This window comes from Alosa alosa, chromosome 21 (assembly GCF_017589495.1).
Source record: "Alosa alosa isolate M-15738 ecotype Scorff River chromosome 21, AALO_Geno_1.1, whole genome shotgun sequence".
Classification (NCBI taxonomy): Eukaryota; Metazoa; Chordata; class Actinopteri; order Clupeiformes; family Clupeidae; genus Alosa; species Alosa alosa.
In genome coordinates, this window is record NC_063209.1 from 1,154,785 (window position 1) to 1,170,793 (window position 16,009).

General features: G+C 40.1%; 1 protein-coding gene across 7 annotated transcripts in view; it reads left to right on the forward strand.

Annotated features, from left to right (window-relative positions):
* The window catches only part of LOC125286027 (C-terminal-binding protein 2), a 78,572-nt gene that overhangs the window by 20,104 nt on the left and 42,459 nt on the right, over positions 1-16,009 (forward strand). For 6 of the 7 annotated variants that reach the window (XM_048230687.1, XM_048230686.1, XM_048230681.1 and 3 more), the window contains one exon: positions 8,613-8,774. In XM_048230687.1, coding sequence (XP_048086644.1) covers positions 8,717-8,774 — 58 coding nt within the window. In that variant the 5' untranslated portion in view covers positions 8,613-8,716. Of the gene's footprint in view, positions 1-5,745; positions 5,818-8,612; positions 8,775-16,009 lie in introns of those variants that run through there. The other variant, XM_048230683.1, reaches the window with a different exon arrangement.

Sequence of the window (16,009 nt, forward strand, 5' to 3'; positions counted from 1 at the left end):
TTAAACATTACTTTCTCTAACTAAACATGTATTTCCTAGGACAAAATGTCACAAAATAACAAATGTAATGAATTGTTATGATTATTATTATTATTATTATTATTATTATTATTATTAAAATATAAACAATTGTGCACCAACAGCAACTTGAAGCAGCATTCAAGTTCAGTTATTACCAAGTAATAAATCTAACAAGCAAACATAAAGCACACACAGTATACATTTTTCTCCCACCAAAAAACAGCTTTATGCAGATAAAAATCCCATGCTAGTGATATTAAAACACCCCTGCCAAAATGGTTCACACCATTAATCACCCGCAGAACCCTCTATTTACCCATACTGGTGCAGTCCGATTTCCCCACGAGAACCTAGGAAGTTCACACAGAGTGTAAACGAGTTTGAATGGTGCTAAATAAAACGGTAAACGGAGATGTAAGTTTAAACTAATAAATACGTTTTTAACTGCCAGTGTGAACGTTTGCATTTCTAGATAGTGTTGTCACGATACCAAAATTATGACTTCGATACGATACTTTCCATAAATATCTCGATGCTCAATACTGAAACGATTCCACAGCGAAATCCTAAAATATCTGGAAAAGAAAGGACGCAGATCTCCTCCAAGTGTATTGAGCCATTTGTGTTGTATTTGGTGCACCTTAGTAGTATGCAGGTCAATTCTGGGTTCTAAACTTCTAAACTTCCTACATAATTATTATTTTTTATAGTCAGTAAAATAGTAATTTGTGTGTAATTAAGTCCTTTATTGTTTATTATAGTTAATTTACATTGTGTTGTGTTTTGGCAATAAAGTACCTTTAAATAGCCAAAGTAGGCTAGATCAAGGTCAGTGTTGAAATTACTGCATGCAAATCACTGAATGCTATGCAGAGGGGCCTAATCTTTAGGTCATCTGATGTAGGCTACCCTAGGCCTTCCCGTGTATGGGATTTCTTTGACAGTTGCAAAGGGGAAAAGGTGAAGTCTTCTTTGCTTCCAGTGTACAAGTACAACGTTCCAACCAGGTCTTCGTCAGATAGGCCTACCTGTTGTAATATATCTGTGTACATTACGTCTATTTCTTTGATAACATTATTTGCTACCACATAAAAATAAGTCGCTACTATTATTATTAGGAACATGCTGCAGTGGTATTATGCTGTGGGCTTTAATTAGCGCATTTCGGGTAGCCTATCCTACATCTGGGCAATAATTATTGAACAAATTGCAATCTACATGCCATGACAAACATTACCAGTAGTACTGACCGAATATTAAATAGATTGTTTGCAAGTTATTGTAGGTTAATGTTATACTAGCGTGAACATTGCATTTTCATCACGTTAGCACACTCAGTCGTTATGTCTCGTCAAAATTCACAGATGAAGAAAGGTTCGCTTTATCACAAAAAACCATACTCATTTCAGTTAGGCTAGACTACAACTGAAGGGATGAACTTGGCACTTATCATGTAGTGGTGTTTTCTATAGCCTATTCGTTTACCTGTCATTCTCCTTACAAATGTTGGGATATGTCTGCGAGGTGCTTAGCCAAGTTCTATGCGTATCCTAGCCTACTGCTTTTGAATGACTTTGAAACATATTTTACAAATGGGCCTCTGTGTACCTGATGCCTTTCTAGTTTCGATACACCGTGCAACACTAATACCAGGCAAAATGTATACAGATAACAGATAAATATGACAATGTATTTGGTTTAAGTAGGCCTATGCCTATTTTGTGTTGAACATCACACATTTCATGTGTTACCTAAAAAATGTAACAAAAACGCGTGACGATCGACATCATGAATAGTAAAACAGAAATATAAAGGCTGGCAAACTGTAATGACAATGATGTGGCTTAATGACAAACACCCAAAAGTATTCGTGGCAGCAAGCTAGTTGCGCGCTGTGTGCGCGCCATGGCTAAGTGCAACATTCTCGAAAAACAATAAGCAGAGTGGACTGCCATAACATCAATGAAGAACATTACTGCAGGCTTCAACATGGCTGTTTTTATGATTAGAAATGTCAAATTTCACCTATGTACTCACGATTGCAGTTTGCATACCACTTTGTCCTTCGTATGTGCTTCCATATCAAACTCCTCAAGTTATTAGGGATCATCACTTATTTTTCTTTTTCTGCTTGTTTGTGAGTTTGGTTCAGTCTATGGCTGGCTGGCAAACTGTAATGACAATGATGTGGCTTAATGACAAACACCCAAAAGTATTCGTGGCAGCAGGCTAGTTGCGCGCTGTGTGCGCGCCATGGCTCAGTCCGATCCCCGATCCAGCTATTTTCGGGGCCGATATCTGATCGGTGCACCCCTAGTCTATGGTTTTGTTACATCTATCTTTTTTTTTTTAGTTGTTTAATTCGTTTAAAATTAATAGTGTTTTTTGCAAGTAGCACTGGTGCTACAGGGGTTAAAAGTTTTGTAGCACCAGCCACAAATTCTGTAGCATCGATATAAAACCTCTAAAATCTCTAAAAACAATCAAAAGTAGGGCAGTTCATCACAGTTCATCAATTGTGGTTGGGATCTAGGCCTACTGCAACTGGATTGATAGGAGCTCATGTAGTTGCAAACATCTCGCCTGGCTACATTGTGTTTGAGATGAACAAAAGCTATCAACATGATATGTTATTTGGTTGTTGTGTTTTTGTAAAAACAAAAAAACAATCCCTGACAGTTCCATGCAGTTAGACTTTTCAATGGGTATCAGGAAGACAGGTCATGCCATTGATTTTTTGCTATTTTTTCTTATTCATGCATTGGAAGTCAGTTCATTTATTTTTGAATAAGTAGAAGATATGCTGAAGATTTTATTCCACTAAGATTTAATTCACGTTTAGTTCATATTTCTAAGATTTTAGATTAGAGTAACCCTACATTCAACCTTATTGTCATTGCACGAGTGAAATACCGTAATTACATCTAACCAGTGGTGCAAATGAGTAGGCTAACTGACATGTCAAACAGTGCACCCATGAAATGCATCCCTAGACTGTTCCATACACATAGGCTACAGTATGTAGCTTACTAAAGATAGTTGAAGGTCTGTGGCTAACACAGTTGAATTAAAGTGTCGTGAATGTTTTTTTTTGGAACCAATCTTGTATAGGTTATTAAGCACTACTAAGCGAGACTGTTGCGCATGAATTGGGCTCATATTTGACAGATAGAAGCGAACGTCCCGGTGGACTTTTTTCTTCAAAGTTTTAGATCTGAATGGTGTTGTTTGGATACTAAGTTGTTCGTTTAAAACTAAACTAAAAATGCAAAGGCGATTGCCACAAACTTCTACCTCTGCTTGCCTAATCTAATCCCCTCAGCCCGGCCCGGTCGGAAGATACTTTCGCTTTAGGCTAAACATAGCTATCACTTGTTCGATTCGCGAGGATAATTTGCAAGGTGTTGTTTGATTTGGAGTTGGATTGTTTGGATACTAGGCCTACAAACAAGTAGACATAATTTTTAATCGCGTAGACTGCAACTAAGTTGAAATCAAAGTAGCTAGCCTCCATCAATTCCCCGCTCACAGAAGTAGTCTACGCACTTCAAACAAACAAACAAGCGTTTCACCGGGAGCCTACACCGGGCACGTAACGAAGAGCTCCGTTCGCGACGCGCAAAAACAGAAGACGGTCTATTTTTTTTTTAACGTAGCCTACGCGCCTCTATCACATCTGGTGTAGCCAGTTGCACTGATCACAGTAGAAGGTAATTGATGTAGCCTCCCTGTCAGTCTCACACGCATGCATTGTATTGCCATAAGCAAAACTGTATACTGTAGCACCAGTGCTACGTTGGTAAATCATCCATCGCACAACTATTTTTTTTTTTGTAGCATGTGCGACATATATGTCGCACTGTACAGCCCTGCAGCCCTAATTCAGCCTTACAACAAGCTTCAGGCTGACGCTGTACGTCATTGCACAGAACTCTCAACCCAGTCTACATTTCACCCATGAACCCACTTCAATAGAGAAGAACACTCACTGAATTCATATCCCCATTTGGCCACAGGATATACCTTATAAGGTATTAGCTGCAAAAAATATCAAACTGAGTCCTCAGTTCCAATTTATGAGTCTGAATGCAGTCAATGCTCAAGTCAGAGTCCAAGTCCAGTCATTGGTGCCTCCATGGTCCTAGTCAAGTCATGAGTCCTTTTAGGGCTCAAGTCACTTGGGTACTACAAGCATGGCCAGCGCTACAGATGATTTACCAGTTCGGCGCCAGTGACACCGAATTTAAAATGTTTAGAATGTCGCCTACAGATGAGGTGTTTGTAACCACATGCCAATGCAAAGACACATTGTGGATTGTGCAACACAATGATCAACCTCTGTAGCACCAGTGCTATGAGCAAATTGTTAATGTCCCTGGTGATGTGTTCAACTTGCATTTAAATAGAGCCAGCAGTGTTTGGGGGGTGTAGATTGATTGCTTATTTTATGTCCATCCTTTTTGATGTAGCAAATTATTTCAAATGCCAGTATTAACACTGTTGTCAAAGTTGTTGTTAAAGTTACTCGCACCCGACCCCAGCTATGGTGCAACTGGCTGAGGCACCTGCACCATACGCCGGCGACCCGGGTTCGATTCCCGCCCTATGGTCCTTTCCGGATCCCACCCCGACTCTCTCTCCCACTCGCTTCCTGTCATTTTCCACTATCCTGTCAATTAAAGGCATAAAAAAAGCCCCCAAAAATATACTTTAAAGTTACTCGCACCCATGACACTAAATATTTTTATTCACAAAAATGTGAGCAAAATAGTTGCACTGTCGAGCCCTGCCATGTACATTGCTCATAAAAATCAAAGGCACACTTTGAAAACAAATCAGATCTCAATGGAAAAAACATACCGTATTTTCCAGACTATAAGTCACACTTTTTTTCGTAGCTTGGCCGGTCCTGTGACTCAGGTGCTATATATATATATATATATATATATATATATATATATATATATATATATATATATGTGTGTGTGTATGTATGTATATGTGTGTGTGTGTATGTATGTATGTATGTATATATATGTATGGTTTTTTTCCTCTTCATGAAACATTTTTTGACTGGTGCGACTTATACTCCGGTACGGTAATGCTGGATATCTATACTGATATGGACTGGGTAATGGAATGAAAGGATGCCACATTTTTTGTTTTAGAAATGAAAATGATCAACATACAGAGGGCTGAGTTAAAAGACCCCCTGAAAATCAAAGTGAAAAAATGATGCGGCAGGCTAGTCCATTTTGCCTAAATTTCATTGCAGCATCTCAAAATGGTACTCCGTAATTCATATGGTCCCCACATGCTTGACGGCATCAGGGCAAGCTTCTTATTGAGACGGCGGATGGTGTCCTGTCATCAGGTGTTCTATTGGAACTGCCTGCGCACTCTCACCACATGTGGCCAGCCATTGTTTGTGCTCCAGGAGGAACCCAGGGTCCACTACACCAGTACAGGGTCAGACAATGGGTCTGAAGATTTCATCCCGATACCTAAGAGCTGTGATGATGCAGTTGTCTTGCCCGTAGAGGTCTGTGTGTCCCTCCAAGGATATACCTCCCCAGACCATCACTGACCCACCACCAAATCGGTCATGCTGAATGATGTTGCAGGCAGCATAACATTCTCCATGACCTCTCCAGACCCTTTCATGTCTTGTCAAGAGATGATGAGTCTGCTTACAGAGCAGAGGTGGCAACGCTGACATCCTGGTGCCAAGACAACAACTTGCTGCGCAACGTCAGCAAAACCAAGGAGTTGATTGTGGACTACAGGAGACTGCAGGTAGAGCACACACCCATCTATATTAGAGGCACAGCAGTCGAGAGTCAGCTGCTTCAGATTCCTTGGAACTAACATCAGTGAGGATCTGAGCTGGTCACACCATATAGGTATGGTCACAAAGTCAGCAAGACAGCGGCTCTTCTTTCTTCGGAGACTGAGAAAGTTTGGTATGGATGGTGAAATACTGACCAACTTTTCCCGCTGTACCATTGAGAGCATCCTGACTGGCAACATTACAGCATGGTATGGTAACAGCACCGCCCATGATCGCAAAGCTCTGCAAAGGGTGGTCAGGTCAGTACAGTGCATCACAAGGACTGAGTTACCAACTATCCAGGACCTTTACAGCCAGCGCTGCAGGAGAAAAGCCAAGAGAATCCTCGCTGACCCCCGTCATCCCAGCCACAGTGTCTTCCCTCCTACCATCTGGTAGAAGGTACAAGAGTATGCAGACTGGTCAGCAGATGCAGAGACAGTTTCCACCCAGACACACAACATACCCCCCCCCCACACACACACATACACCATTTCACCCCACACACACACACAAAATACACCTTAATTACTGCTTTTCATTTATTCTTTTAAGTTCAGCAGGCTCTTGAGCTTAAGTACATGACAATAAAACTACTTGAACTTGAACAGTGGCCTGCTAGAGGTTATTTTGTAGGGCTCTGGCAGGGCTCCTACTGTTTCTCCTTGCACAAAGGAGCAGATACTGGTTATGGACGGCAATGGAACGTATTGGTGTGTCATTCTGGAGGAGTTGGACTACCTGTGTACTAGGGCTGTTGGAACGAATTTCGGAAGTCGGAATATTAAATCGAATATTTAAAAAATCAACACATCGAATTTTGAAATTACTATTGGATTGTGGTGTTTTGGGGAGTATGCGTTGGCTAACTTTAGCGAATATGTGAACTTAATGCTTTTGTCATGTCTAATGCATAATCAAAATATGGCAGAAGCGATGCACCCATGGAGATCAGCACTCCTAACCATTTAAGCAATGTGTGGAACGTTTTTGGATATCCATCAGAAAACAGAAAAATAACAAGTAGCCTAACAATGTCGTAATCTGCAGAATATGTAGGCTAAGGCCCAAATGAAATATCACTCGTGCACTCAGGCTGCTCGTTGTCATCTGATAACGCTACACCCTGACAAGCTAGGTAGGTAAACAGTCCGAGGAGGAACCACAGCTGAAACAGGCAAGAATTAGCCTACTGGGTTTTTGCCTCTCTCCTCTATGTCCGGTGATTGATGGAATTGCGGGCTGATAGAGAAAAAGAAAGCAAACTTTTCCCCAATCAGGAAATACTTGTTAATTTGGCATCATCAAACATAGAGGCATACAATTAAGTGGTAGTGGTATGAGCGTTCATTCAGTGTGTGTGCGTGTCTGCGCAAAAGAAACTGAAACCACTCAAGTTGCACAGATGTCTTTGATAGACTCAGCTTTTGTTAAATATATCAAGTCAACCACACGTTTATAGTGGCATTGGCAATGCATAAGCCCGTTTATACAGTGTATAGAGATGCATAGTAAATATTAATAATAGGCCAAAATTGAGCATTAAATATTCAAAAATAAATTGATTAACAATAATAATGAATGAAATTCGAATGGGATTATGGAGGAAGATTGACAGCCCTACTGTGCAACTAGGGCTGGGATAAACAATTATTTTTTCGATGCATCGATTAATCTAACGATTCATTTTTTCAGGCCGATTTCGATTAGATTATCTCCCCATTAATTCACTAATAGCAACTTATACATGTTTATTTACACATATGAATAAAAAAAACATGAATTCTTTAACATTGCAATATATGTTTATTGCTCTTAAGATTCCAAAATAAAAGACTATACAAGTGCAAAGTAATGCATTCTTAGTCAGAGGTAGCATTCAATAAAGTTTAGTAGTGTATGTCTAATTGAGTGCCTGTCATTTTAAGACGTTTGTGTGGGAATCCTTGCAATTAACATTAACACAGTTAAAAGGCTGCTGATGTGTGGATGCAATTCATAACGTAGTTATTTCAAATAACGGTTCGTACTTCTCCTTTGGACAAGCACTTTTGAGTCTTGGAAAACACTTTCCATTTACATCTGGATTTTGCAAACATTCAGAGTCAATAAAATGAGCCCTGCATGAGTAACGAATAAGCAGCTGCAAGTAAGCATGCTAAAATTGACACCCAAACAGTATTTTAACGTTAGCTTTGAGATACTGCTTGATTGCGTACTGTAACTTAACTTAGTTTAGTCTCCTCAATGTACTATGTTGTGATAAGACCTTAGCAGAGTTTACTTTAACTTTAACGTCGACGCGTTGTCCCAGCCCTATGTGCAACCCTTGTATGCTGCCAGTAGTGACACTGATCCTAGCCAAATGTGAAACGTGTAATGAAAAATCAGTCAAGAAGGATAAAAATGGAAAAAATATCAGTTGCCACCACCTGTAAAACCATTCCTATTTTGAGGGTCGTCTCATTGTTGCCCCTGTAGTGCACCTGTTGTTAATTTGGTTGACACCAAAGGAGGTAAAACTGACTCACAACCACCTCTGCTACATAACTGGCCAGATCAACATCCCACAAATTTGCCTGACTTCATGCTATACTCCCATGAAAAAGTGTTCCCTTATTTTATTTTTTGAGCAGTGTATGAATTTTATGTGTGTTTTTTGGTAGATACAATTTAATTCTTTGCCCAAAATCTTTGTCACAATTCTCAACAGCAAACATTGTCACACTTCTTATTATGATGGACTGTCTTTTTGTTACAGGCACCTGTGGAGCTTGTCACCCTCTTTCTGAATATTGAAGTGTTCTGGGCCCTGTTGCATTTGTTATCTGCCTCGTGCTGGTCCTGCAGACATTTTGCCAGTCAATGGCTCTGATGGACAAACACAAAGTCAAACGACAGAGGCTGGACCGCATCTGTGAAGGTCAGATATTCACACTAAATATTGGTTGACTGCCAGTTAGACCATTTTTTAAACATAATTATTTAGGCTAAATGTCTAAACCAGTACAAGCTCAATAATCGTTGATCTCTTTGCCAAATCATCTATGGCAGAGGTGGAATGGTAACCGTATTGACAAAATGATGACTGTTGACGCCCCCCAACATACTGTATGCTATGAAGTCTCACAGCATTATCATAAGCTGTACTAAAATAAAAACATTTCTGTCATATAGTAGTACAGGGTAGAGATTCATGGATGGGTTATTATTTCATCCGCAACCGCATCACAAAACTCATCATCTGTCCGCCATCCATCCGCACCAACTATTTTTGACCAATTTTCAAAAACGCACCTGCCCGCCATCCGCTGGTTGTTTTAAGGTCTATGGTTAAACTCTGGTTGCTTATGGAGTGCAGATCTGGTTGCGAAAAGCTCTATGGTTAAACTCTGGTTACTTGAAAAGTAGGATTGGGCGATGTCCCTTTAATTGGCATTTGACGATGTGTACGGTAAAACATTGCGATAGACAATGATATCGTCGGTGGGGGGTACAGAAATAAATGTATAATTTTCTACATAAAAAATGTATAACATTAAAGAAATATTATATAGACTATCTATGGCCTGATGAAAGTGGACAGACAGACATAGTGACCAGGCTACCGAAGTTGTGTGGAAGATCTGCTCCAGTGAAATCTTCGTAAACAATGGATAGACAGCCAATCTGAACACTTTGTTGTGCACCAACCAGCGGAATATTCCACATTGCCAGCCTTCGCAGGGCCTAGCAAAAAAGCTAAGACTACTATCGTGGTCACTCATCTAAAATCTTCAGTAGTCTGTACCAACCTCATACGCTATGCATCCCACGTTATTAGGCTACCAGCCATGCCGACTATGAGGGCAGCGGAAAGTGAAAGTAAGGGGCTGCGATCGCACAGTCCAGGCCATTGGTTCCCAAAGACTGGGTCGCGACCCACGGGTGGGTCGCAGGAGATTTTATTTGTCTCCAGCACAATTTATGTTGTGTAATAGGCCTAGCTTACCATTTAACCAGGAAAGCTATCAGTTTTCTATTAGGATATAGTTTGTTTACCACAGTCACAGCCCTAGAATAGCTGTAAACTGGGGCTTAACGGTCGCCAGAGGGGCAGCGCAGTATCTCACTTCGCAAAAATGAAACATTTCTGAGGGGCTTCTGCTATGGACCTCGCAGTTGCAAAATGCAAGGGACATGAATCAGCATGAACATTAACGGACAGCTGCTCCCGTTGACCGATTAAAATCTAGTTACCATGCTGTCAACTAAAGCAGATATCCGTATACCGGGCATGGCTATTCAATTTGCGTCATAGGCTGATAGTTTCGATTGTAGATGCACTCTTTAAAGTATTGCCTAAAAAGCAGCCTCCTCACATTCCTTATTATTTCAGATTTAAAATGCACACCAGTGCATTATATAAGGCTACAATTTAAATGGACATTTTAAAAGCTATTATTTCCTCTTGTTTTCCACCTCGCAAACTCTACTAGTCTACAGTAAAAGCGCATTATCTTTTGGCTATTGCGCAAAAGCCTCTTGTTCTGATATTTATTCATTTCACATTCTTACAACAACATAGCTTGTCACAACATCAATACACAGCCTTAGTATAAGGCCTACAAACAAGCAAACGTTTAACTTGCGGATTCAACTTTCCAAAGAAACCTCCAGAAATAGGCTACAATATAATGACTTGTTATTTGCTATGTTTACATCGGAATTAACTCTGTTATGGATCCATTTGTCTGCAACGCAACGTAGCCTACAACATCTCTCTTTAGATATACAGGAACAGCTTACTATGTGAAGAGTGACTATTGCATAGAATGCAAGAATATCCCCAAACTCTCGGATGCGCATTAAAACGTTATCTTTTAGGTAACTTTCCACGCTGATGGTGCTGAAAATGCAACACAACTGTTCAAAGCAGGATGAGGAAAACCTGAGGTTGTGTTTGTACAAAACTGAGCGAGAATTTTATAGCTTTGAAAATATTTAACATTGTTTCATGTGTATTTGAGATTGCAGAGTTATGGGAAACGGAGTCAGTGCATCACCAATCCCTGTAATAGTAGTGGTAGTAGGCCAGACCTAGGCGCTATTACGTATACATATGCCACTGTAGAATGGTTAGGGGGGCATATAAAAGTTTGAGAACCTGTGGCTAAAACTATATTGGTGGTTGCATGTTAGATCTGAAGTGAAATGGGTCGTGATGGTCTGTGATTTTTAAAAAGTGGGTCCCCAGAAAAAAAGTTTGGGCAACACTGGTCCAGGCTATAGGAGGGCGAAGTAAACAAATTTTACAAATAACCAATCCCGATTACTACTCCGCTGCGGTCTTACAGCTGTCAACAAGTCTTACAGTGAAAGACGGAGATCTTCTGATCCTGATTCTGAACTCTAATGGATGAAATGGTTTATTTTAACACGGTGGAGGAGGACTCATTTGGCGCTTCAGTGCTGTTGCCTCGCAAAAACATTAGAGCTAGGATTTCCTAGACTCGTAACAATAATAATTCATTAGGACTATTTTCTGCTAAAACATTACATATTTTACGAGACATGTAAAAAAAGACAATTACAGGTAATAACAACCATCAGAATTGCACACCAGATCTTCAGAATCCCCATTTGCCATATCAGTTTCAAATTTACTATCCGCCATCGTCATTACTTATCAGCTTTCTCCACAGGGCAAGAGCCTAGCCTGTTAGCTTAGCTTCCAAAGCTATGGTGCTCCACACATACCGTCGAGAGCACTGACACCACCCCTGCTCAAGTCGGCCTGGGCTTTCCTACTAATTGACAAGCAGGTCTTGCTGCAGGACTAGGGATCGACCGATATGTACCGATTTTTTTTTTTTTTTTCCCCCATTAGCCTTAGCCGATGACCGATGCAGGCTGACGATTTTCTTGAGCCGATATTTGGAGCCGATACTGCTTTTGCTCCCTCAATTTACATCATCCAAATGACACATAATTACACAAATGATGATAACAAATGTTATAAGTCTCAATTTAAAAAATGAACATGTATTGAACTTATGGATTGGTGCACTGCATATGGTTAACTGTGCAAGGGTAAAAGGCTTTCATCAACATCTTACAACACAGCCTTGATGATGCATTGCTTGCTGACATATTATAAGACATAATTCAGGTCAGCACAAAATGTCCTTTGTCAACACATTTAAATAATTTAAGAAAACAATAAGCCTAAAAAGTAGTTATTGAAATAAAGTGCTTGATTTGTAATTTACGACTGCATGGTTTCAATTTTTCTATGTCTATATTTTTCTAAAAAAAGCTGCCAGATTTGTCAACCACAGAACATAAATCAGCAGAGGAAAATAACGTGGTGTCAGATGTTTCTGTTCTAAACGGCATCAATGTTAAAAGGTATAAAAACATATCTCTCAAAGTTTTAAAAGCTCTCCTTCAGGTAGCGCACGCTGTGTGTGTCCCACTGAGTGAGAGAGACCAGACGCACACACAAACTTCTGTTTGGTAGCTGACGAAAACTCAACCAACATTGAACTGGATTGATAATGATAACGTTAGCAAACGGCTCTAGACACAAGTAAGGCATACACGGTACACTTATGTCTGGTACATGATAAACGTTAACACAAATTAATATTCAACTACGTATAACACGTCTCTCATTATTGAAGCTGTAATATCACTGCGATGGCAACTCCCCCCAGCTCGAAGGGAGAGGGGGAGGGAGAGACACACCACACGCGTCCAAAACTCAGCCAGGTGGTCGCTGAATAAAACTCCCACAAATACCACGAAACAACGTCGGCATACTTAATCATATGATTGACCAGTGTTCGTAACAGCTAGGCCGCTACCGCATGCATACGGATAGCCTACAGCTTAGCTATTTGCAGCTCCCTAAATACAATGGCAAGCAGATTTATAGATGAGGCATTCAGCATTAAATAAAGTATCTATCTATCTATCAGCGTTTTCCATTTGGACCCACAAACTTGCTTCCACTTTCAAAGTGTATGGCAATATTTCAGCTAAGTCAAACAGTTAAAAGATGCTTTGAAAGTTTAAAGTTTACTGTCTTGAAGAGCAGGCTTTCAGCACTCTGCTAGTGGGGGAGGGGCAGTCTGCACGTGAATTGCAGCGTCTCCAGCAACACAGAGCTGCCTGTGGATGCCTGTATGTAAATAATGCGGGAAAAAACTATCGGCGAGCGCAGCCGCTTATCGGCTAATGCCGATACACGTAAAAAATGCAAATATCGGCCGGCCGATATATCGGTCGATCCCTATGCAGGACTCCTGTTCCTCGCTGTATTGGGGCTCGTAAAAGCAATGAGAATTGGATTCCTGCACCATATCTTCAATCTTCAAAATCCCCTTTTGCCATATCAGTTTCAAAACTACCATCCGCCATCGTAGTTACTTATCAGTAGAGATGCACCGATTGCAATTTTTTGGGCCGATTTCCGATTTTTCATAGAGTTTGACCTTCCGATTTCATTTATTCTAACCATTTTACAGCACACACACAAATAGTTATTTTCTAGCTTTTCTTTAATAGAACATGTTAATATAGAAATGCAATCAACTTCACTCAATAATGAAATGGCTGTTAAAAAAATGTAACCGGTGAGCAGACAGATTCTTCTTCAAGTCTAACTTCAGCTGCAGTATCAAACTATAATGCTTCCCAGTGTGGGACATTCATTTCACAGACTACTAATATAAATGCACTGTTATGGAACACCCATTTTTTTCTTCTTCTCACATCCAATATCCAACTAAAGATATAAGAACAATTTTCATGATACATTTGAACATGCTACCATGGAACATATTTTTATATGCATTGATAAATTTATGGGAGGGCGAGGGAAAAGTGGGAGTAGGCTAACATGCAAACATAGGGGAGGAGAAGTGCTTATAGCGATAGGTGCTCCACCAAAGCCTATATGAAAACAGCGCACATCTATTTTGCGATGAAAAACTTAAATCCAAATTCCGGTTAAATGCATCAATTAGGCTATAGAAACTTTCAGAGACAGCTGATTCAGTATTCAGAGCATCAGTTGTCTTCATTGTAGGCTACTATGTCAAAAGCAACTTTTAACGTTTGTTTGCCTTTCTAATAGGATATTGTTTGTTCACTTTCACGACATCCACTTCTCAATCTGCTAGACTAGGATATTTTAGGCATAGCCCTAGTCTACATGCAGTAAATAGTTTGAATATTTTTTTTTATAAGTGGAGTAGAACTACTAAGGCTATATGTCGCTGCTTGTTGACATCTTATTATCATGTAGCCTATGATCGTTAAACTTTGATTATTTTTAATAGCCGCAATCTGTTATCTCCGTTCAGCTGTGCTTGTGGTTCAGCTTTGGGCACGCAATTAGCGGCAGGGACGGGCGGTGATGAGCGATGTTTATGTAGCCTAATGAAGTGAAGTTGTTGGTAAATTCCACGCAATATGCAAAGCACAGCGTTCGCTGCATAGAAAAACTCAGTAGCCTATTGGCACTTTATTTGTAGCCCTACATCCAGTAGTCCAGAGTGTTGGCCTGATTGCTAGCTGCTTCAAACTTTGCAAACTCAGCTGGGTGTTGTTACAATTGCGGCACACGAGTGCATTTGACCGGCATAAAATCGGTATGACTCAGACTGACTGGCCAGTCGCCGATCATGGCCGATCACGTGAAAATCGGCCAATTCCGGTCACCAGCCGATCTATCGGTGCATCTCTACTAGGGGTGTGAATCTCTCATGTAAAAGACGATACGATTCGCATCTAGATACATGGGCACGATTCGATACAAGAAAAGATACATGTTTATAAAAAACGATTCAGTACGATTCGATGCGATGCAATTCGATGCAGTTCAAGAATGGAAAGCATTCTGAAAGATTTTTTTATCATTTGCTCATGGTGCACATTAATTTTATATTCTCAATTATCATGGTCATGGTTGTCAATTAGGCAAAAAAAATGTGTGAATATGATTATCTAAACTGAGGTGTGTTTCATATATTGTATTGAAATGAAAAAGAATAGTCTACATTTCAGTCAAACACAGCAGCCAAATACAACATAAAAATACATTTTTATAGACTTTATAGATCTTTCACAGATTTTATAGGGTTATATCTGATTGTTTTCATGGAGCTGTAGCCTTGTTGAGGTAAGACGATACCAAAATAAAAGTGCTTAAGAAACTCTTAAGCTGTTGTTCCAACAGTAGACCTAATGCAGAAACCTATAATGCCACAAGTCTGAGTGAATATGAACAAAATCATTGGCTAATAATTTGTGCATCGTTTTAGCAGCTAGGGCCAAATTATTATTTAACATTAAGGAAATCCCTTCATCAAAGGTAAGGCTACTCTACAGACTATCGTTGCTGTTTAGGAATGCTATAAGTGTTTAATTTCACGCTGGATTTCGAAAAACAAAAGCCAACCGAGTGCAAGTTGTCACATGCTTAAGTTGCTGTAGATGTATGGGTAATGAGGTCATATGACAACTTTGGGCAATGAATGTAACCAAAAACGAACTGCATTACCCACAATTCCGTGCCAATTATGGTTTCAAAACCGGAAGTGGGGCCGAGCGCACTTCTTGGAGCGTAAATGGAAGTCTGAGCGAGCAGAAAACGTTGTTAACCGATTCATAATAAGTAAATCGATATAACGACCGGTTCATTTCAGTTTTTTTCTTCACGTATCGATGTAGCCGTATCTTACACGTGAAAAACGGATACCGATACGTATCGGTTAATCTTTACACCCCTAATCTCTACTTATCAGCTTTCTCCGCAGAGCAAGAGCCTAGCCTGTTAGCTTAAAGGTGCTCTAAGCGATGCGATGCCACACGTTTTTTAGGCTAAAGCATTTTATACCACTTACTGCAAACATCACCTAACCAACTGCTAGCTGTCTGTGTCCTGAATACACTGTAAAAAAAACGCAATCTCTGTGGACAGCCCAAAAGTGGCTCCAAAAATGGCAACAAAAACAACCTGGGCAAACCTAGCTCATAAAAACATAACAAACTGTTCCAGCAAATCACGAGATGCACGTTTAGGAGAGTTTCATTTGCACGGGAGCAGCACAGGAGGGAGGGGGAGGAAGTAGCGAGCTAGCTCTCTGTTTTGTTTGAAAGTCAACAGAA